This window comes from Schistocerca piceifrons, chromosome 1 (assembly GCF_021461385.2).
Source record: "Schistocerca piceifrons isolate TAMUIC-IGC-003096 chromosome 1, iqSchPice1.1, whole genome shotgun sequence".
Classification (NCBI taxonomy): Eukaryota; Metazoa; Arthropoda; class Insecta; order Orthoptera; family Acrididae; genus Schistocerca; species Schistocerca piceifrons.
In genome coordinates this window covers 531,474,493-531,497,099 of record NC_060138.1, presented here as the reverse complement: position 1 = coordinate 531,497,099, position 22,607 = coordinate 531,474,493, and the positions used below count along the sequence as shown (strand labels likewise).

The 22,607-nt window shown below is 39.6% G+C and overlaps 1 protein-coding gene across 2 annotated transcripts in view; it reads right to left on the bottom strand.

Annotated features, from left to right (window-relative positions):
* LOC124783743 (glutaminase liver isoform, mitochondrial-like) overlaps positions 1–22,607 on the bottom strand; it is a 125,091-nt gene that overhangs the window by 37,558 nt on the left and 64,926 nt on the right. For both annotated transcript variants that reach the window (XM_047254045.1, XM_047254046.1), the window contains 4 exons: positions 15,236–15,357; positions 14,980–15,138; positions 2,065–2,241; positions 1,688–1,819 (listed from right to left, as the gene is read on the bottom strand). In XM_047254045.1, coding sequence (XP_047110001.1) covers positions 1,688–1,819; positions 2,065–2,241; positions 14,980–15,138; positions 15,236–15,357 — 590 coding nt within the window. The remainder of the gene's footprint in view (positions 1–1,687; positions 1,820–2,064; positions 2,242–14,979; positions 15,139–15,235; positions 15,358–22,607) is intronic.

The following is a 22,607-nucleotide window of genomic DNA, read 5'->3' as shown; positions in this document are numbered from 1 at the left end:
TCATTGAGAAATTAAAAAATCTGAAATGTTTTATCATCTCTTCAACTTTCAGATTGGTGGATAAAGATGATCTTTATTCTTTCGTTATACAGGGTTATTACAAATGATTGAAGCGATTTCACAGCTCTACAATAACTTTATTATTTGAGATATTTTCACAATGCTTTGCACACACATACAAAAACTCAAAAAGTTTTTTTAGGCATACAAAAATGTTCGATATGTGCCCCTTTAGTGATTCGGCAGACATCAAGCTGATAATCAAGTTCCTCCCACACTCGGCGCAGCATGTCCCCATCAATGAGTTCGAAAGCATCGTTGATGCGAGCTCACAGTTCTGGCACTTTTCTTAGTAGTGGAGGTTTAAACACTGAATCTTTCACATAACCCCACAGAAAGAAATCGCATGGGGTTAAGTCAGGAGAGCGTGGAGGCCATGACATTAATTGCTGATCATGATCTCCACCACGACCGATCCATCGGTTTTCCAATCTCCTGTTTAAGAAATGCCGAACATCATGATGGAAGTGCGGTGGAGTACCATCCTATTGAAAGATGAAGTCAGTGCTGTCGGTCTCCAGTTGTGGCATGAGCCAATTTTCCAGCATGTCCAGATACACGTGTCCTGTAACGTTTTTTTCGCAGAAGAAAAAGGGACTGTAAACTTTAAACCGTGAGATTGCACAAAACACGTTAACTTTTGGTGAATTGCGAATTTGCTGCACGAATGCGTGAGGATTCTGTACCACCCAGATTCGCACATTGTGTCTGTTCACTTCACCATTAAGAAAAAATGTTGCTTCATCACTGAAAACAAGTTTCGCACTGAACGCATCCTCTTCCATGAGCTGTTGCAACCGCGCCGAAAATTCAAAGCGTTTGACTTTGTCATCGGGTGTCAGGGCTTGTAGCAATTGTAAACGGTAAGGCTTCTGCTTTAGCCTTTTCCGTAAGATTTTCCAAACCGTCGGCTGTGGTACATTTAGCTCCTTGCTTGCTTTATTCGTCGACTTCCGCAGGATACGCGTGAAACTTGCCCACGTGTTCAACCATTTCTTCGCTCACTGCAGGCCGACCCATTGATTTCTCCTTACAGAGGCATCCAGAAGCTTTAAACTGCGCGTACCATCGCCGAATGGAGTTAGCAGTTGGTGGATCTTTGTTGAACTTCGTCCTGAAGTGTCGTTGCACTGTTATGACTGACTGATGTGAGTGCATTTCAAGCACGACATACGCTTTCTCGGCTCCTGTCGCCATTTTGTCTCACTGCGCTCTTGAGCGCTCTGGCGGCAGAAACCTGAAGTGCGGCTTCATCCGAACAAAACTTCATGAGTTTTTCTACGTATCTGTAGTGTGTCGTGACCACATGTCAATGAATGGAGCTACAGTGAATTTATGAAATCGCTTCAATCATTTGTAATAGCCCTGTATTTACTAAGTTGGGTTTGTAAGTTGCTTGACAGATGTGCTTCTTGCCATTGCAGTATGAGATTTACATTGTTTCTGAATACTGAAGTGTAGCTTGGAATATCCAAGAAATTTATGTGAGATATAGAATATTGTAGGAGACTGTGAAGTGTACATGTCTACAGCCTTTACTCATACATTGTATGTTACTTCCCAAATGCATAACAGTGTTGACAAACACCATATTTGTATCTAGGATCCTTGAAGTACAATTACTTGCCTCACAGAACTGCACACCACGACAGCTGTTTCCTAAAGGGTCCAATGGTGGAGACCATGTACAAATGCCCATAACATTTGGTATTACAACCAACATTCCACCACAGACACCAGATTTTGCTGGGAGGCCTACCTGTAAAGGTTTTTTCAACTTTTATCAGTAAACAAATGTTGTATTAAGTGCTGACAAAACAAGTTCATGCAAAAGAGAATAAATTTCCTATCTGTATATTTTAACAACTTAATATTACATAAAATAATTTCCAGGAAGAATGAAAATAAGTAACTATTATACACATTCATGTCTGCTAAGTGCAAGCAAGAATGTATGATTCACAGTGACAACAACTGTGCTATGTAATTTTAATTTTGTATTACCTTGAATGCAAATTGTCCTGAGTAATCATACATTCCACAGCTGTGCATTAAAGAGAGGACATCTCGCACAGACTCCGGTTTCAGTACTTTTTCTTCAGTGATTGGGCAGATACCACCATTAGCTAGTGTAGCAGCCATAACTGACATGCTGTCACAGTTGGCTTCCATGGCACAACACTGAAAATGACATTGCAGTCTAATATACATTTAATAAACAGATTTCTTGAGATGTAAATAATGTCTATGGACAACATTGTTGACAGGGGTAGAGGAGGGGGGGGGGGGGCAGCTATAAGAGGCACTTGTCCCCTCCTGGAATCTAGAATACAGAATTTTTATTCATTGTAAAATTAACATTGTCCATAATGCAACTAAACTGCAGGTTTAGTCTATTCTAACATTAAGTTGCCAAGTGAGACAACCCTCCCATTTGTGTGACCTCAGCTAGTAATCATGTCAACCTATCGAGTGACTCACCATTTCACATATGAAACATTCAAGGTGAATTGACCTCAAATGCAGCCAAATTTCAAATCGAAACATGTCTCCATGGCAACACATCATTATTTTAGTTATTGATTTTCACTTAGAACACAGTGATATTGAAGTTTCATTATGAATCTAAATTAGGGAAAACTTGACAAATGTTTTTCTCATTTCTAATATTCCTGAAGGTTTGTAAATGTTTTTCCTGAACACTCTGTAGATTATTTGGCAAGATTATCGCAATTGCTGTGATGTTTTTGAATATTCAATTGTTGTGTGAATGAAAGAACCTAATATTACTGATACATGAATAAAAGTTTGATGTGTGAATATTTTATGCTTACATTGTTGGATAATTGCAGGCTTTAATAATGCAAAAATAAAATAAAATAAAATAAAATAAAATAAATAAATAAATAATAAGAACATAATTTGATATCATTGAGGTAAGAAAGTAATAATAGTACAGAACTATATACTTAATACATACTAGTGATTTATTTGTACCTTTTGGATAAAATAGTGATCTACTGACAATAAATAGTGAGTGGATAACTACCACTGATATGCAATATAAAGTTTCATGTACCTCCCACAACAATTTTTTCTTATAATATAATATATTTCAAATTAACTGTCACAGCTATATAATGAAACAACTTTTTTAGTATCTTCATCCCCCATTGGATAAATTCCTGTGAAAATTCATGCCAAGGAGATTTTTAACAAATGTTTTTACTTGTTGGATTATCCATTATTGTCAACACCATGAACCAGCAGTACAGTCTAATGAAATTAATGTTCTATTAAGTTACAAGAATCTGAGTCTGTGTATGTGACATCTTGCAGTCATTTTTTTTTTTTAAAGCATGTCTTCTGAAATATTACAGTGTAACTTTTGGACACATCAAATGTAAATGCTGGTACATCTATTCATTCTCTAGTTAATGTTTGTGTCTCATACACTATCCCAAATAATAACTGAGAAACCACTAGCTTATAAATATACTACTACAGAAATTCAGTGTCACATATAAATAAATCATTAAGAAGTATATAGTGCCAACATATTGTGTGAGTGAACTGAGCAGAATGCACTGAGAATCTTGGGCTTCATTTCATTGGGTATGACAGAGTAAATGAACAGGAATAGAATTTGGAAAAAAAATGTGATGCCTGATTACCATCTGTATCATATTTTATTATATTTTTTCTTGTAATAATGTTCTTATATTTGGTTTAGTAAGTACATTTCACACCCAACAAATGGGCGCATGGTAGGCATTAGGACTACTTTTGCTTATAGAATGAGTGGTTAATTCCTATCAAGAAAATGTATGCATTGACTTTGGAGTTTGAATGAACATTTTACCTATATTAAAATGAATAAGATGTTCGCAAATATAACAGGAAATGTATTGCAGTGAAGTGTGCAATATCACAGGTGAAGGAAGGGAGGATATGAGAGGGGATGGGGAGAGATCACTCAGAAGCCTGTGCAATTTAGGAATTATATAAACTTTTCAAAAAGCTGTAAAGTATGAGGGTGGTTCAAAAAGTAAGGAAACAAGTCCTTAGTGAGAAAATATGTATTCAGGAAATTAAAGATATACACAACAATACTTGGGCTCTGGTACTTATTAGTTTTACATGTAACCATCATCATTGTCAAAGCATTTACTGTATCAGTAAACCACTCTGAAGAAAACCAGCATAAAAGAAATGAGAGTGCATGATTAGAAGCCACTTAAAAGCAGATTTCTGAACATCAACATCAGTTCAGAAGTGACAATAATTCAGGTGATTCTTTAATGATTTGAAGAGATGAAAATCATTTGGTGTGAGATCCAGGCTGTAGGGATTGTATGTCTATACAGTCACCTGGAAATGCTGGACCATCATGCATAACTGAGGCCATATGCAATTGAGCACTGTTGTGCAACGAGCAAGCCACCTTTCAAAAGTAATACCAGTTATTTCCTCTGAAACACCTTTATTCATTCCAGCCTGGCATTGCAACTGACAGAATTCACTATTTTTCCATTTGTGAGGAAATCAACCAGCATCAAACCCAGTGGGTCCCAAAAGACTGTAGCCCTAACTTTCTTCATACATACTGTTGCTTTTAACTTCTTATTGACACAGTATTGGGGGAGGGGTTATCTCAATCACATTGACACTTTCTTTATTTTAGGTATCACATGATGCATCCTCTTTTTATCCCCTGTGACGAAATGGTGCAAGAATGGAACAACCTCTGATCGATAGCATCTTAAGTGCTGGAGAGAGAATTCCATTCTCTTGACTTTATTCTCATCTGAAAGTTTCCATAGTACCCTTCAAGAACACATGCTGTTTGACAGTCTAACTGAGGCTGAAATCCAATCTTACCTCTATTGATCAAGGTGTCATTGCTGTCCATTGCATAATGAAAAAGGTAGATTCCTCCTTAGTGCCCACCCACACTCTCTTTCTCAGCTTTGATAGATTGGTGCTTCTGTCCAAGCTCAAAGCAGGCTATGAAATTATCACCATCCGGCTGCACATTCCAAACCTGATGCACTGCTACCAGTATCACTATTGTAATCACACACGAACGTCTTGTCGACACCTAGCCACATTTGCCAACTGTGGTAGGGATGTGCACGAGGGCCATTGTCCACCTCCTTCTCCCCACTGTATCAACTGCATCGGTGACCATTCCGCCTCCTCTTGTGATTGTCCAGTGTATCTTAATGAGTGAGTTGTTCAAGAGATCTGGGTAAAGGAAAAGGTGCCTTATCCAGCTCGCAAGTTACTGTCTTGTCGCAAACCCTGCATTCTCCCATCCGATACCTATAGTTCTGTTCTTGTTACCCTTCCCTCCATGAAGGACATCATCACGCAGACATGTGACCTGCAGTTCAGTTCTGAGGTTGTGAAATCACTCAAGTGTCAAAGTAGCATTGCCATCCTCCAGTCCAGCTATGCATCAAGCCGTCAAACTCTCGCCCCAAGGGCCAAAGCCACCAGCTAGCCAACCAGTAGGCTGGAAAGGACAGAAGGAGTACTCCCATGAAGACTTTCTCCATCCCTCCAGCCAAACAACACGAGTCTTCCTCTAAACGCAAAGGCTTGAAGAAGTCCACCAAACGCAAATGGTCTTCTCCTTCGCCAACTCGAAGATTATGTTCGAGAGTGTCGCCACGTGGTACCTTAGCCCAGCCGGCCTCTGTCTCACCGGTGTGCATCACCAACCATTTTTCAGTGTTGGACTCTGCGGATCAACCACACGAGCAAGCCGATGCTTGTGTGGACCCCATGGAGCAGGTTCCTCATGCTTCTGTGTCCTGCAGTAGCGACTCTACACTGGCTGTCACTTGGTGGCTGCCGAGTTGACACCCGTATATCTCTTCCTCCTCATGAATGTCCTCCAATGGAATGTTCGCTTGTTATTTTTTATCTACCAAAGCAATTTGGCAAAGGCCATTTAATTTTTAGTTTTTTGGACCTCGTTTCTGTATGGTATCTCTTTTAGCCCTTTTCCACGTGCCTGTTTTTAGCTGTATTCTATTCTGTCAATTGGGGCTGATGTATAGTTGTTTTTTAACTCCTCTCCGTCTTCATGTTTCATAGTTTTGACTTGGGCGTGTATGACCCCAGTTATTTTTGTGCCTTAATGCAAAACAAAACCAAAAACAACTACCCCCATTTACCAACAGCATCTGAAAGTCTTGGTTGCATCTTCTGTCTATACAGTTTTTGTGTGGGTATTTACTCACCATCTGAGCTCTTACTATGTTACTTACTGAATCTCCCTCTTTTACTTCTCTTTATCAGTTATATGAATACCATTCTGTAAAATGAAAACAATCACTCACACTGCTGTTACTCTGAGTCTGCATTCCTTGCTGGTAATCTACATCTACATCTAGATCTACATTTACATGATCTATCTGCATTTCACAAGTAACTGACTGGCAGAAGATTCATTGGACCACTTTTAAACTAATTCACTATTGTTCCACTCTCGAGCAGCATGAGCTCTGATTTCCCTTATTTTATTTTGATGATCATTTCTGTCTATGTAGGTGGGTGCCAACAAAAAATTTTTACACTCTGAGGAGAAAGTTGGTGATTGAAATTTCATGAGAAGACTGCTGCAGTGAAAAATGCCTTTATTTTAATGACTGCTATTCCAATTTATGTATCTTATCCATAGCACTGTCTCCTTTATTTCACAATAATTCAACATGAGTTTCTCATCTTTGAACTCTTTGATGTCCTCCATCAACCCACCTGATGTGGACCCTACAGTGCACAGCACTACTCCAGAAGAGGGTGGACAAGCATAGTGTAAGCAGTCTCTTTAGTAGCCCAGTTACATTTCCTAAGTGTTCTGCCAATAAATTGCAGTCTTTGGTTTGTTTTCCCCACCACATTATTTATGTGATCATTCCAATGTAAGTTATTCATAGTTGAGTTTACAGCCTTTAGCCCTGTGTGATTTATCATGTAACAGTAATTTACTGGATTCTTTTTAGTGCTCATGCCAATGACCTCACACTTTCTGCGTTTTAGAGTCAAGTGACACTTTATGCACAATATGGATATCTTGTCTAATCGTTTTGCAATTCCTTTTGATCACCTGATGACTTAATGTGATGGTAAATGAGACCATCCTCTGCAAACAATCTAAGAAGGCTGCTTAGACTGTCTCCTAAATCAACAATGTAGGAAAAAACAGATTGCTATCTACCGTAAAGAAGACATGTCAAGTTGCAGACAGGCACAATTAAAAGACACATACAGCTTTTGGCCACCGCCTTCATCAGTGAAACCCACTCACATGAGCACGTGTGCGCGCACACACACACACACACACACACACACACACACACACACAAACAAGCAAGCATTCACGCACACTTGAATGCCAGCTCCAGCATCTCTGGCAGGAATGCAACATCACATGTGGTGCAGTCAGCAATTTGGAGGGGGTGGGGAAAGGGAAGGGGAAGGGATAGTAGTGTATGGGTGGGGAGAGAGAAACGAATGCCATTTGTCGGAGTGTGCAGTGACTAGACTGCCAACAGGTGCAGTGTAAGGAGGTCGTGGGGCAGGGTGATGGGGATAAAAAGGAGGAAAGAAGGAGAGGAGAAGGAAAAGATGGGTGGATGCATTGGCAAAGGGCTGCAAATAAACAGGGTGGGTGATGGGAGATGAGAATGGGGAGTAGACAATCAGACAGAGGGGGGGGGGGGGGGGGGTAGTGGAAACTGTTGGGCGGAGGGTGATGGAGCATTATGGTACTGTAGGCTGAGATCAGGATAAGTATGGGAGCAGACAAATTGTCGTAAGGATAACTCCCATCTACGGAGTTCAGAAAAATTGGCAGTGGAGGGAAGGACCCAGTTGGCTTGGGTAGTGATACTGCCACTGAAATCAAGAGTGCTATGTTCAGCTGCATGCCGTGCCACAGGGTGGTCTGCTTAGCTCTTGGTCATGGTTTGGTGATGGCTGTTCATCACGGTGGACAGCTGATTGATAGCCATACCAATATTAAAAGCTGTGCAATGATTGCAGCAGAGCTCATAAAAGATATGGGTGCTTACACAGGTGGCCCGGCCCCTGATAGAGTAGGATAAACCTATGGCAGGACTGGAGTAGGAAATGCTGGGTGGGTGGACTGGGCAGGTGTTGCACCTAGATTTTCAACAGAGGTATGATCTTTGTGGAAAGGGGTTGGGATTGGGAGTGGCATAGGGATGGACTAGAATGCTGTGGAGGTTGGGTTGGTGATGGAACACCACTGCAGGAGGGATGGGAAGTATCTCAGGTAGGATGTCTTTCACTTCAAGGCACAATGATAGGTAATCAAAACCCTGGCAAAGGATGTGGTTCAGTTGTTCCAGTCCGGCCTGATACTGGGTGATGAAGGGGCTGTTTTTGGGGCTGGTGGGAGAATTGGGGGGTGGGAGGGGGTTGACATGGGAGATCAGTTTGCAGGCTAGGTCTGGGGGATAGTGATTGTCTGTGAAGGCCCTTGTGAGGCCCTCAGCATATTGAGCAAGGGAGTTTTTGTCACTGTAGATACACTGTCCCTGGGTAGCCAGGCTGTATGGGAGCGATTTTTGGTGTGATAGGGATGACAGCTGTCAAAATGCAGGTACTGTTGGTGGTTTTAATGTGTACAGATGTGCTGATGGTGCCAATAGAGAGAAAGAGGTCAACAGCTAGGAAGGTGTCATGCTGTTTTGGGGAGGACCATGTGAAGTGGATGGGAGGGAAGATATTGAGGTTGTGAAGGAATGAAGATAGGATGTCTTGGCCCTGAGTCTAGATCCTGAAGATATTATCAATACACCTGAACCAGATAACCAGATTAGGGGTTTGATGATGTTGTTGTTGTTGTTTTTTTTTTTTCGGGGGGGGGGGGGGGGGGGGGGGGGTGTCTCCTCTAGATGGCCCAACAAAGGTTGGCATAGGAGGTTGCCATGGCTATGCCGCACATTTGTTTGTATACCTTACCTTAAAATGAGAAGTAGTTGTGCATTAGGATAAAATTAGAATGTTGTATGAGGAATGAAATAGTGGGTTTGGAGTCTGAAGGACCTTGGAAACGATTATGTTCAATAGCGGTAAGACCATGGGAATGAGGGATGCTGGTGTATAGAGAGGTAGCATCAACAGTGACAAGTAGGGATCCAGGAGGTAAAGGAATGGAGACGGTGGAGAGTCAGTGAAGGAACTGGCTGGCACCTTTCACTGTTGTTATCAATTGCAGTGACTAACTGGCAGAAGGCCTCTGTTAATTATCTGATGCCTCCACCTATAAACTCTGCCAGAGTTATCCCAACCTAGAAGTCCAGTACAAACTCAAGTCCCTGCTTGAAGCTGTAGGCCCTTTCCAGAACATCTCCCCTGAATCTATTTCCTTCCTCATCCCTATGCCACCTCACATAGCCAGCTTCTACATGCTCCCCAAAATCCACAAATCCAACAATTCCTGGACGCTCTATTGTGGCTGATTATTGTGCCCCCACTGAAAGAATTTTGGTCCTTATTGACCAACAGCTCCAAGCAGTTGCCCATAATTTAGCCTCCCACATCAAAGACACCAACCACTCTCTTCACTGACTTTACACCATCCCCATCCCTTTACCTCCTGGATCCCTACTCGTCACTGTTGACGCCACCTTCCTATACACCAGGATCCCATATGCCCGTGGTCTTACTGCTACTGAACACTATGTTTCCCAATGTCTTTCAGACTCTAAGCCCACTACCTCGTTTCTCATACATCTTACTAATTCCATCCTAACCCACTTCTCATTTGAAGGGAAGGTATATAAACAAAACTGTGGCACAGCCATGGGCACACACATTGCACCCTCCTATGCCAGCCTTTTTATGGACCATCTAGAGGAGACCTTCCTAGCCTTCTTAAACACCAAACCCCTAGCTTGGTTCACATTCACATATGATATCTTTAGGATCTGGACTAGAGGCCAATACACCCTATCGTCTTTCCTTCGCAGCCTCAACATCTTCTCTACCATCCATGTGGTCCTCCTCAACCCAGTGTGCTACCTTCCTAGGTGTTGACCTCCTCCTCTCTTATGGCTCCATCCACACCTCCGTCAACATTAAACACATCAACCATAAACAGTACCTGCATTTTGGCAGCTGTCATCCTTTCCACACTAAAAAAATCCCTTACATACAGCCTGGCTTCCCAGGGATGGCATATCTAGATCTCCCATGTGGCCCCCCCCTCCCCCTCACACCCCCAATCCTCCCAACACTCCCAAAAACAGCCTCAGAGGATGTCTCCTTCATCACCCAGTACTGGGCCGGACTGGAACAACTAAACCACATCCTTTGCCAGGGCTTTGATTACCTATCATTGTGCCCTGAAATGAGGTACGTCTTACCCAAGATACTTCCCACCCCTCCTAAAATAGTGTTCCTTCGCCCACCCAACCTCCACAACATCGTAGTCCATCCCTATACTGCTCCCAGTCCCAACCCCTTGCCACAAGGATCATATCCCTAGGTGCAAAACCTGCCCAATCCACCCACCCAGCACTTCCTACTCCAATCCAGTCACAGGCTTATTCTACTCTGTCATGGCCTGGGCCATCTGTGTAAGTAGCCATATCATTTACCAGCTCTGCTGCAATCATTGCACAACTACCAACCATCTGTCCACAAGGCTGAATGGCCATCGCCAAACTGTGGCCAAGAGCAAAGTAGACCACCCTGTGCCACAGCAAGCAGCTGAACATAACACACGTGATTTCAATGGCTGCATCACTACCCAAGCCATCTGGGTCCTTCCCTCCACCACCAGCTTTTCTGAACTGCGCAGATGGGAGTTATTCTTACAGCACATTCTCTGCTCCCATTATTATCCCTACCTCAACCTACTGTAACATACTATTCCCACACCCTCCACCCAACAGTTTCCACTCCTTCTGTCTGATCATCTCCTCCCCATTCTCATCTTCCACCCCATTTTTTGCAGCCCTCTGCTAATGCATATACCTGTCTTTCCTGCTCCTCTGCTTGTTTGCTCCCTTTTTCCCCACCTCCATGCCCCACAACCTCCTTACACAGCGTGTGTTGGCAGCTAGTCCCTGCACACTCCACATGACAGCATTCATTTCTCTATCCCCACCCACACACTACTATTCCTCACCCTTTCCTTTCCCCACACCCTCCAGAATGCTGCTTGCATTTCACGTCATGTTGCACTCTGGCCCGAGATGCTGGAGTTGGCAGTTGTGTGTGCATGAGGTGTGCTTGCTTGTGCATGTGTGTGTGAATTGTGCGAGTGTATGTCTCTTTTACTGACGGAGGCTGTGGCTGAAAGCTATAAGTGAGTGTCTTTTTATTGTGTCTGTCTGCAACTTGAGATGTGTTCTTTACAGTAGATAGCAGTCTATGTTTTCCTACATTGTTGATATTCCTACCTGGAGTTTCCATTGTTGTCTCCTAAATCATTTATGTAGATCAGGAATAATAGAGGGCCTATAACACTTCCTTGGGGAAAGCCAGATCTATTTTACTTTAAGCTTGCAATCAGTTATAATGAACAGTGATCTTTCTAATAGGAAATTAAAATACTGTCACACAACTGAGATGATACTGTATAGGTATGCAGTTTGATTAGAAGTCGCTTGTAAGGAATTGTGTCAAAAGCTTTATTGAATTCTAAAAATATGGAATCAATCTGACATCCTTGGTCAACAGTATTCGTTATTTGTCAGAATAATTGTGTTTCATAAGATAGACATTTTCTGAATCCATTTAGCTATTTATCAACATATTGTTTTCTTTGTGGTGATTCATAATGTTTGAGCACAGTATATGTTCCAAAATCCTACTGGAAATTGATGGTAGTGATATGCGTCTGTAATTTAGGGTGGATTACCCCTATTTCCTTTCTGGGTATTGGTGTGACTTGTGCAACTTTCCTGTCTTTGGGTGTGGATCTTCCTATGATCAAGTGGCTGTATATGATTACTAAGCAAGGAGCTATTTTATCAGCATATTCTGAAAGGAACCTCACAGGTATACAATCTGCACCAGGAGCCTTGCCTTTCTTAAATGTTTTAAGCTGCTTTGCTACACCGAGGATATCTACAGCTAAGTTACTCACATTGGCAGTTGTTCTAGATCTGAATTCTGGAATATTTACTTCATCATCTTTTGTGAAGGAATTTTGGAAAACTGTGTGTAGTAAGTTTGGAAGGTAGGAGATAAGATACTGGCAGGAAGTAAAGCTGTGAGGACGGGGCATGAGTCATACTTGGGTAGCTCGGACGGTAGAGCACTTGCCTGCAAAAAGCAAAGGTCCCGAGTTTGAGTCTTGGTCCGGCACGCAGTTTTAATCTGCTAGGAAGTTTCATATCAGCACACACTCCACTGCAGAGTTAATATCTCATTCTACAATACTGATTGTTCCTGTGTCTGTCTACTTCCCATGTTTATCCTGCGCCCTATGAAAACTGAAGCTCTTTCTGCACTTTCCTGAGATCCTCAAAAAACCACCCAATCCCCTCCACACAACCCCTGCTACCTGTCGTACCACTCCCTGCATGTAAATCCTGGATTCTCTTTCTGACCACTACTGATGAATAACGAGAGATTAGTGTTAAAATATACAATATGTTCACTATTAGCATAGTTGCTTCTTAGAAGAAGAAAGAAAGGGAAAAAGCCTAAAAAATTCTTCCTTATGTATCTTAGATCACTGTGAAAGTATTTCTGTCAGTAAACTTTTACCAATAGTATCAAGCTCAGCTTTAAATCTAAAGGTGGGAGGAGTGGGGGAGGAGGTAGGCAGGTATCATGAGGTTCATTACTCCTCCCAAAAATCATTTGAGTAGAAGCATTTATATATTTTCGTATGTCAGCTTTCCGTTTCACACACAACTTTCAGAGAATAAGTAGTGTGACAACTACAAGTCTCAGAAAAAGGATACTTCTCAGTTGCTTGCTTGGACGGCTGTCCATGTGGATGGGCTTACAACTGGACCAGAAGCATTCTAGCTAGCTAAAGGTGCACATTCACTGGCTTATCATATCAGCTATGAACAACAGATCTGATGTGATTCATAGGTTGACAGGTAGAACTAACAACCTACAGGAAGCCGAATAAGGGGGGGGGGGGGGGGGGGGACAGAAAGGCTGACTTCCCAAGCATTGTGAAATACTGATAATTGTGGATGCATATTCTGAATTCATGCTGCATAAATTATGTCATTATCAAAGTTGTGAGAATTTGTTACTGTTGGGGCAATTACACGCTAATGTGGCCATGGCCATGATCAACAGCTGACCACGGCCACAGCTACTACATCCAGGGCTACAGCTGGCTGGCATGGCAGGCAGTCGACTGGCTGCAGTTCAGTCGCATGATGGGGATTGCGGATTGCGGAGATAGCTACTGCTGTGTACCTGTGGAATCGTAAGATGAAGAAAAAGAAGAAAACAAAAGTGGGTACAGCTTATGTTGCAATCATGCTCTACAAATAGAGTGTTTTCTCTTATTTTTTTCTTGTTTTTACTGTCACTATTCTCAAGCTAGAAGTTTTTCAGAGTGCACATTGGGAATAATGGCCAAATAAGTGCGGTATCTTTCACAAGCCCCAGAATGTAAATGTTGATTTTCCTGTAGACCTTGTTAAGGCATGTTGTATTCTAATAACTGTGTATGAAACAGAGATGGTGTTCTATTTATAGATCCACTGCATGGATTTTCTTAGATTCATGAGGATATTAAACAATGAATATGGACACTGAGATTCAATTCACAGTATAGAAATGTATTTACCAATTATTTTGCAGATGAAGGCACTCTGCCATGGTAGTTGGATTACATTCACCCGAATTATATCTACATGTTGTGTTAATGAAATATAAAATAGGGACAAAAACGTAGAGGTTCTATGGTGTTGTTCATTTGCTGCCACTGAACATTAAAGTCATTAAATCCTACATTCTCTTTTTTATGTTTTTAACAGGGTATTTGGATAACAGGTCCCACAGAGTAGGCTTCTTCCTAAATGTTATAATAAATTTTTACTTATCAAAGACCATGGTGAAGAAACATTATCGTGAAGAAATGTGTCACTAAATAAATAATCAAATGTAAAAAACCCATGCAGTTGAAACTGTGTTGATGGCTGACCACACACTGGCCGTCTGGCAGTCAGCTGCATTGTGTGTTGTACATTCGCCTTCCATGTAAACTTGGTTGCATTTGACCAGCTGCATGTCTGGCTGTGATCATGGCTGCACTAATGTGCCATTCCACTTGCAATTCTTAAATTAACTGCATGATATATATTCATCTCAAATTTTCAGATGAATGTAATTCGTTGAAGAAGGTATGTACCAAGTACTGATGTAAGCATTATCATTCTTATCTATACTCTTATTATATTAAAACATTTTATATGTTTTATTGTTAGTATTATTAAAATCATAGGAATCTGTGGCATGTTAAAACTGTGGGTGCCTGGTGCCTGCAAGTAAAATTTGGGGGGTTGGGAGGTGTGGGGTGGGGAGGGGGTTGGGGAGGAGGGTGACAGTAGCACACTGTGATCCCACCATGCAGAACCCAAACACTAGATCTGCACCCGATAAAAGAATTATTTTTAGCCTTTCCTTTCTCTGCATTTTCTTTTAAATGATGTTTTTGATGAAGCAGGCATGATGGCAACTAGTGCATCTTTAAACTCAGTGCTTTCTTTCTGACTAATTAAAAATGCTGTTTGAAAACTGTGAATGTATATTTGTGTGTAAAAGACAAAAATTTGAGTGTGTCACAGATGTTTTATTGAAGAAGTACAACATTAAAGGGAGAAACTACTTCAATTAAACTATGAAAAAAATGTGCAAGAATCATGGCAAAAAATAATATCTTATCAAATGTACCTGAAAATAAAAGTCCATACATTCTCGGAGATTGGTTTTCTCTGGATAGCACTTGTGTTCTCTCATATAGAAGCCCAATGCATAATTTCTATCTGCAGCTTCACGTTCTGACAGGAAAACTGCATTGTTGAAACCTAAGGGTTCACCTCCTGCCATTCTCTACATACAGACAACACAAACACCTCAAATTTATTTCTTTGGTACCATTAATAATGTAATGAAATATTTTCAGACTAATATCAATGTGATAATTTACCTTGAAATAGTTCATTGTGAAATCAAACTTCTCAGCTAATGTCATTTCTGGTTTCACAAGTGTCTTTAATAATGCACACACAAGAATAGCTCCAGCATTTATCATAGGATTATGAGGCTTCTCTGAAAAAAGTAGGTAAGACAATATAAGTGAATCACATTTTTTCTTTCACCCTCTCTGCTATCATGGCTTTTACAAGCATTAAAGAAGAGCATACCACAGTTTGCTTCTGGATGAAGTTACCTTGTTAATGAAAAAAATTCCATCTGTGCAAAACAAAGTGCCCAAAAAAATCATTTGAGCATGTAAAGTTACATAAATACTTTGTTTAATATATTAGACTGAAATGGCTGCTGAGTAGTACAAAGGAGGAGCAGCGGCTTTTTTAGTTGATTTTCTCCTCATATACATAGACATACAGAAGTGTATAAAGTAAATTAGAAATAATTTCCATAATCATCAGCATGAGTAAACTAGAATTAGTCATAATTTCATGCTTATACTTTACAGAACGTGCTGCTCCTACCTATTAATGTACAACTTGATTCATTCCACATATCTGAAACCTTTCCTTGATGAACTGATTTTTGAACTAGGTGTATGAATAAATGAATGAATTCAGATATTAGAGAGGGAATTCACCATAAATGTGCAGTAACCTCACTTCTGTAGCATGAAACAGCTCTGAAGATATCAAAAATCTGATTGCTTCAGCCTTGTTGTCTACAATAGATTTAATGTGTGGAGACTGAAGTGAAAAGTTTTCAGGTAGCCCAAGAAGTTCCATAGCAATCTGACAGTACATGGCATAATATGCAAGCAAAGTCTAACAAGAAAAGTTTTAAAGATATCATAAAGATTTTATTTCTGGGTAGTGGTCATGGGAGCAGAATATCAGAACTGGTGCAGAACTCTTTGGTAACTGATTACCGTGTAACTAGTGTTTTTAAATCAAGTGCAGGGCTCAGTGATGTCATTTGTAATTTAGGGTTTTCGAGGAACATTCCTGGAAAAGCAGTTCACACTAACATGAAGACTGTCACTTTTTGAGCTGTATGATATGCCCTGGATGGCACATTCTGTCGAATGTGTTAAGACAAAACTTGAAAAAATGCTCAGGGGAGAGGGATGTTCGCACGTGGGTGTAACTGATGCATCATCACTTACTTGGTCACACCTACATAACACAGTTTGCATTCGGATGCTTCTGGTGAGAGGCTAGAAGCTATTTGCATTGCTAATTGCAGAAGCATCCAGTATGACCAAAGCAGTGGTTTCAGATGTGTTCCCTAGCCTTGTACAGGGTAGCTTTATTCGTAAGAAAGGGTGCAGAATATATGTAGTGTCAGTTGTGACAACTGCTAATTTTACAAAACACTCCATCTTAGACAAAGGTATGGATATTAAAGAAAATGCATTTAGTGCTTCCACCAGAAGTCTCATTAATAAAAAGATAAGCTTCTCAAATACATAGCAGAAAATGAAGGGATGCATGGAATATCAACAGACATGTTGTGCATGTCAGAGTATTGCAAGGAAATCACTAAAATTGAACACATTCACCTTGATGGGTACAAGCTTCTGTTGCCCTGCTGTACTACTTGTAAGAAGAGGGAGAGCAACTGTATGTGCAAAAAATGAATTCAAGTGCCAACCCCTCCAGGTTAGTGAATTCTGTGTTAAAAAGCTCTTTAAACACTGTGCCACAGTAGTGGATCAGAAAACACACAAACGTGTAACACTGACACTTTACAGGTCACCAGCAGGAGATATGCTGAGCTTCATAAAGCAATTACAAACAGTTTTAATAATGTTATGCAGACTTAACTGGTTAAATATTGTTTGTGGAGCCTTTAATGTTGATTTTCCATCAGATAATACTCAGAAATAGACCTAGTGTTATTGATGTCCAGCTTTGTATTACTGTACACAGTCAAATTCCCAATGAGGACTGAATGGCGTAGTGCAACAGCCCAAACAACCTGCAGTGATTTAACCGTAAAATCAACAGTGAGCATATTATTAACAGACTTTTGTCAAGGTCTGTCCAAGACTGTAGCTTATAGGCCAGGAATAGTTTTGTTAGTAAAACATCATCTTCAGGCACCTCATTTAATTTTTTAGTTTGGAATAATAACCCAATTTTCAAAAACCGCACTAACTTTCCTGGGTAGTACATCTGCTTCAGTTTATCACTTATTGTTAGCAATAACTGAATTACATAAGTATTATTTTTATGTGAAAAATGTCTCAGGCAAGGCACATGAAATAAAACTATTATTAATGATTTGGCTAAGAAATGTTCATCTTGTATATCAGTGAAAAACTTCCACATTTGCACTTACACAACAAATAATGTAACTTTTTTATGGCTGGCCTACATTATTCGAACAGCACATTTTAATTTGTGATACTAGAATGTACTAAAGAAGCAACCGTCATATTAGTATCACATAAACAAATGAAATAAAATAATTTTTTTCAAATTATAATTATTTTAACATTCTTATTTTCCATGTAAAACTAACAACTATGTCATTCATTTCTGCTCTCTGATAAACTGAAACAAATTAAATGTCCAAAAACATTAATATGGTCAATGAAAATGGAGTTGCAACTGCAATACCTGTTGGACTAAAACAGGAAAGTAAAATATTGTGTGAAGCATATTATTAACAAAAATATTCTAAATCAATGTGTCAGTGGTCTGTCTATGATGGCTAAATGTTAATTGTAAGATATAATGATCAGTTAGGTACAGATTATGGAAAAAAGCATTGTATCACAGAATCATAACGAATGACTTGATCACAGTGTCATGATAACAATGGTGGGGAGAAATGTATAAAGCTGACAGTAGAGATGGAAAATTTCACACTCATAAATGTATTCATACAGCACTTTTGGTCTTAATTTGCCCTAAAACCAATGATTATAAAACTGAACAGAAGCAAGAATAATGAATGAATGGATAACTCTTTGGATTAGAGTATCTTGTAACTTAATAAAACAGTCAAGATTGCAAATAATCATTTATTTTGTTGTGATCATTTATTTATTTGCTATTATTTGGTGGAAATGAATGAAAGTGCAGGAGCATGTTGCCAGAGATCTCCCAGTCATGCACTGAAAGTTGGATGTAGCATGGCTTGAGCTCAGCAAAGACTATATCCCCAAATGCTACGAGTCAGCGCGTGTCAATTAGTGAGCAGTGCTGCTGTTCTTCATAACAACATAGACCAGAGACAGCTTTTGAATGACTTCATGTGGGGAAGAATCATTGGGAAACAGGAAGAAGGATGAAGAATGATAAGTGGCATTGTCCTATGAGCACGGAGAGCATTCTGAACCACAGGCACTAGTGCCCAAAGGAGAGGAGGTGGTTGGCAACTGACAGCTACAGCAGCAGATGATCGCTTTGTGCAACAGGCAAGAAGGGACCCACATCAAACAGTGGGTGCAATTGTAGGCACATTTAATGTGACCACAAGGAACACCATCTCACACTTCACAGCCGCACAGAAACTGCGGGAAGGTTGTCTCTTTACTCCGTGACCAGCATGTTATGTTCCAGTCACATCTGTGCATTGGCGGTACTGCTTGTAATGAGGGACAAGACCAACAAGGAGTGGGGTTGCATGCTCTCTTTGGATGAGAACAGATCAGTCTGATCACTGATTATGGACATATCCTCATATGTCATGTTGAACATGATTGTTTCTGTGATCCAGTTGTTGTGGTGTGCGGTGGTATAATGTTGCATAGGCGTACCGACCTGCAAATATTTGAACACAGTTGACTCAGTGGTCAACAAGATCATAATAATGTTCTCCATCCCCATGTGTATCTTTTCAGGGATGCATTCAGCCTTGATTTCTTTTTTAGGGTTCCACCGCTCAATCGGTAAAAACAGTACTCCTATTGGATCACTTAGTTGTCTGTCTGTCTGTTTGACTGACTGACTATTAAACAACCATTTTCTCAGGGATGGATAGGTGTATCAAGTTGAAATTGATGCGACATACTAAAGTCCCTTGGCAGTGTAAAAAACTGAAGCTTCTACTGCAATGAAATCAAAAGATATGGTTGTATATGTCACACATTTTGATACTTGCAAACTCTCCCCTTAAAACTTGTAATTTACCACCCACTGACTTGGCATTATGAATCTTGGCAAGAAGCAGAGTTTCACTGCACAACTAAAGGAAAAAACTCTGAAAATTGTTAATCTGTAATTATATCACATGAAATTTTTTTTTTTGGTAATTTGATTACTGACTGTCTGTTTGTCCGTCCGTCTGTCTGTCTGTCTGTTAAAACCCCTTTTCATCAGGAAAGGGTAGCTACTCAAGCTAAAATTTATGTCATATACTAAGGCCTACGGTCCCTTGGTGATGTAAAACTTTTAAACTTCTAAGTTAATGCAATCAAAAGATTGTCATGTATTTTAATACTCACAAACTCAACCATCAAAACCTATGGAGTACTTCCATTAACCTAGAATTATGAAATTTAGGAAGAAGCAAGTTTTAACAGTAAAAGTAAAGGAAAAAATATGAAAACTTATAATTTGTAAGTGTCCCACAGGAAAAAATTGTCATTTGTTATCCACCTGTCTGTCTGTCCATCCATCTGTTAAGATTCATTTTTCTCAAGAATGAGTAGATGTATCAAGTTGAAATTGATGTCATATACTAAGGTCTATGGCCTATTGGCAATGTAATAAATGTAGGCTTCTAAGTCAATGAAATCAGTTGACTGGAATCATGAATTTTTGGCAAGAAGCAAAATTTCACAGCATAAATAAAAGAAAAAAATCTGAAATTTGTAATTATATCACACAAAAAAAGTCATTTGTTATTCAATTGTCTGTCTGTCCATCTGTTAAGACGTCTTTTTTTCAAGAACAGGTAGACATATCAAGTTGAAATTTTGTCACATACTAATGTTTATAGTCCCTTGATGGTGTAAAAAAGTTAAGCATTTAAGTCAATGCAATCAAAAGGTACAGTCATTTATGATACATATGTGATAATCACAAATTCACTCATTAAAACTATAGGGTACTTCTTATTGATCTAGACTCATGAAATTTGGTAAGAAGCAAGGTTTCAAAGTACAAGTAAAAGAAAAAATCCAAATTCTTAATTAGTAACTATCGCACAAAAATATTTCAAACCTGAAATAGTCTCAAAAGTCTTGGAATTGCTGATATCAATATTTTGCCAGAATCAATGTCAATAACAGGCAAAAATAACTGAGATTCTTGATTCCCAAGATTAATGAACTGTCTATATACATAATTAAGTTTGTATGGAACTGAGATTCTTGATTCCCAAGATCAATGAACTGTCTATATCCATAATTAAGTTTGTATGGAACCTTCAGTGGTGAGTTCTAGTCACACCTGTCCAATTTTTATGGATGGCAATGTGCAACCATATCAAACAGCACTGCTGGAGGAGCTCTTGGAACAGGAGGATATGTGGCAAGTGGAGTGACCTGCCCGTTTCACCAGCTTAAATTCCATTGAGCATGTGTGGGATGCAGTGGAGAGATGTACTGCAGCATGTCCACATGCACCAATGGCCATGCAGCCGTTGTCAATCACACTGGCGGGGGAATGGAAAGTCCTACCACAAGAACTTCTTACCAACCTTATGGTAAGCATGGAAGCACACTGCAGAGCATGCAGTGAAGTCCATGGTGATCACTTACCCTACGAAGAACAATATTCCATCTTTTGTAATGTTCAGCAGCCCATCCTAAATCACATTGACTTCAGTAAATGTATTGTCTTTGAATAAAAGTGTCATTTCTGTTTGTCTCATTGTGTATTTCTTTCAGTTACCTTTTACACTATACTACAGGATTTCTTTCCATGTATGATACAAGTTTCATTAAGCTATGTTACTTGGCAGTGACACATCGTGCAAAAGGTCCTTTCATCCTTAAGTTTTGCAAACAAATGTAGTTGCATTAGATTTACTTGTACAGACACTTGCAACAATGTTAGTTTAAAAATAGACCTGACCTCTTTGATGATGTCCACAGTGAAACTGCTCTCAGTGACAGTGAGGCAGTTGTAGCAACAATGATTACCAAAGTACAAAGGACAACTAAAACAAATAGATTTATATGCTCAGCAAACTAAACAAATGGCAGTAGTGTCATTAATTAGCGAAAAACCTGAAACACTTATCTCTGGATGGTTGAATGTAGGAGAACAGTGGCCCAAATTTAAAAGAGTAGTTGACCACACCCTTTATAAATATGTACCTATAGATGTATCTACAGAACAGCACATGGTGGAAGGGACCCTCTGTGGTACACTGTCACTGTAAAGAAACTTCTAAAAAAGTGGATACTACTGCCTAATTGTGTAAAATGAAACATAGGGCTACTATAGACAGAGAGCTGCTGAATGGAATGTGTTTGGCTATCAAGAGGGAAGTGTGTGTAGTGTTAAACAGCTACCATAACAGAATTACATTGAAAGAGTTCTCACAAAACTCAAATATATTTTTGACGACTGACTTGTAGTCCAGCTTTTAGATAACTGTACATCAAGCAAAAGCCTTTTCTAGGTTCTTAGGATTCTTACACAAATTTACCAATATGATAACTCCTTAATGGTCCTGATAATTAAAATCAGTTTCACTTGATCGCAATCACTCTGCAAGACACAAAAATAATTTTCATGTAGGCTTTGCCTCCTTGTTTAGAATTCAGAGTGGAGTTCACTCTGGTACAAAGGTTCAATAAGATCCTATCTAACATAAAGCAAGAAATAGAGAATTCCTACAAATTCAAAATAAAATTAGAAATTATTTAATTTGTCATCCTTTCTGCAATTTATCTTAATATATATAGTGAAACATTGAAAATGTTCCTTTTAAATCTATGTTACAAGTAGTAATGTGCTGTAAACAGGACTCATTATACTGTATATTGATGTATGTAATTACTTTCTTTGAAAAAACCAACATAAAATCAAGTAAATATTAAGCTGTCAATAGCAGAAAAATATTTGCTATTTACTACAGCTGAGGAGCCAGCAGCTTCAGTTTCAAAGTGTTATATTTCTTTCTAATTTCATTCATTAAATTTCAGATGGTGGTGGATACATACATTTACTGTACACAATGTAATCTTACATGATCAAATAAAATTCAATTCAATTCAATTCAATTCAATATGGAAGGTGCCCCCCCCCCCCCCCTGCCCTTGTGCACTGCCATCTGCACTGCACTGCCCCTGCCAGTCAGCATGCACACTATTCGTTCATTTCTTTCATCAGTCAACTCAACTGAATTGAATTATCGAGTACGAGGTGCGACAATAAAGTATTGAGACTGATTTTCTTTGCAAG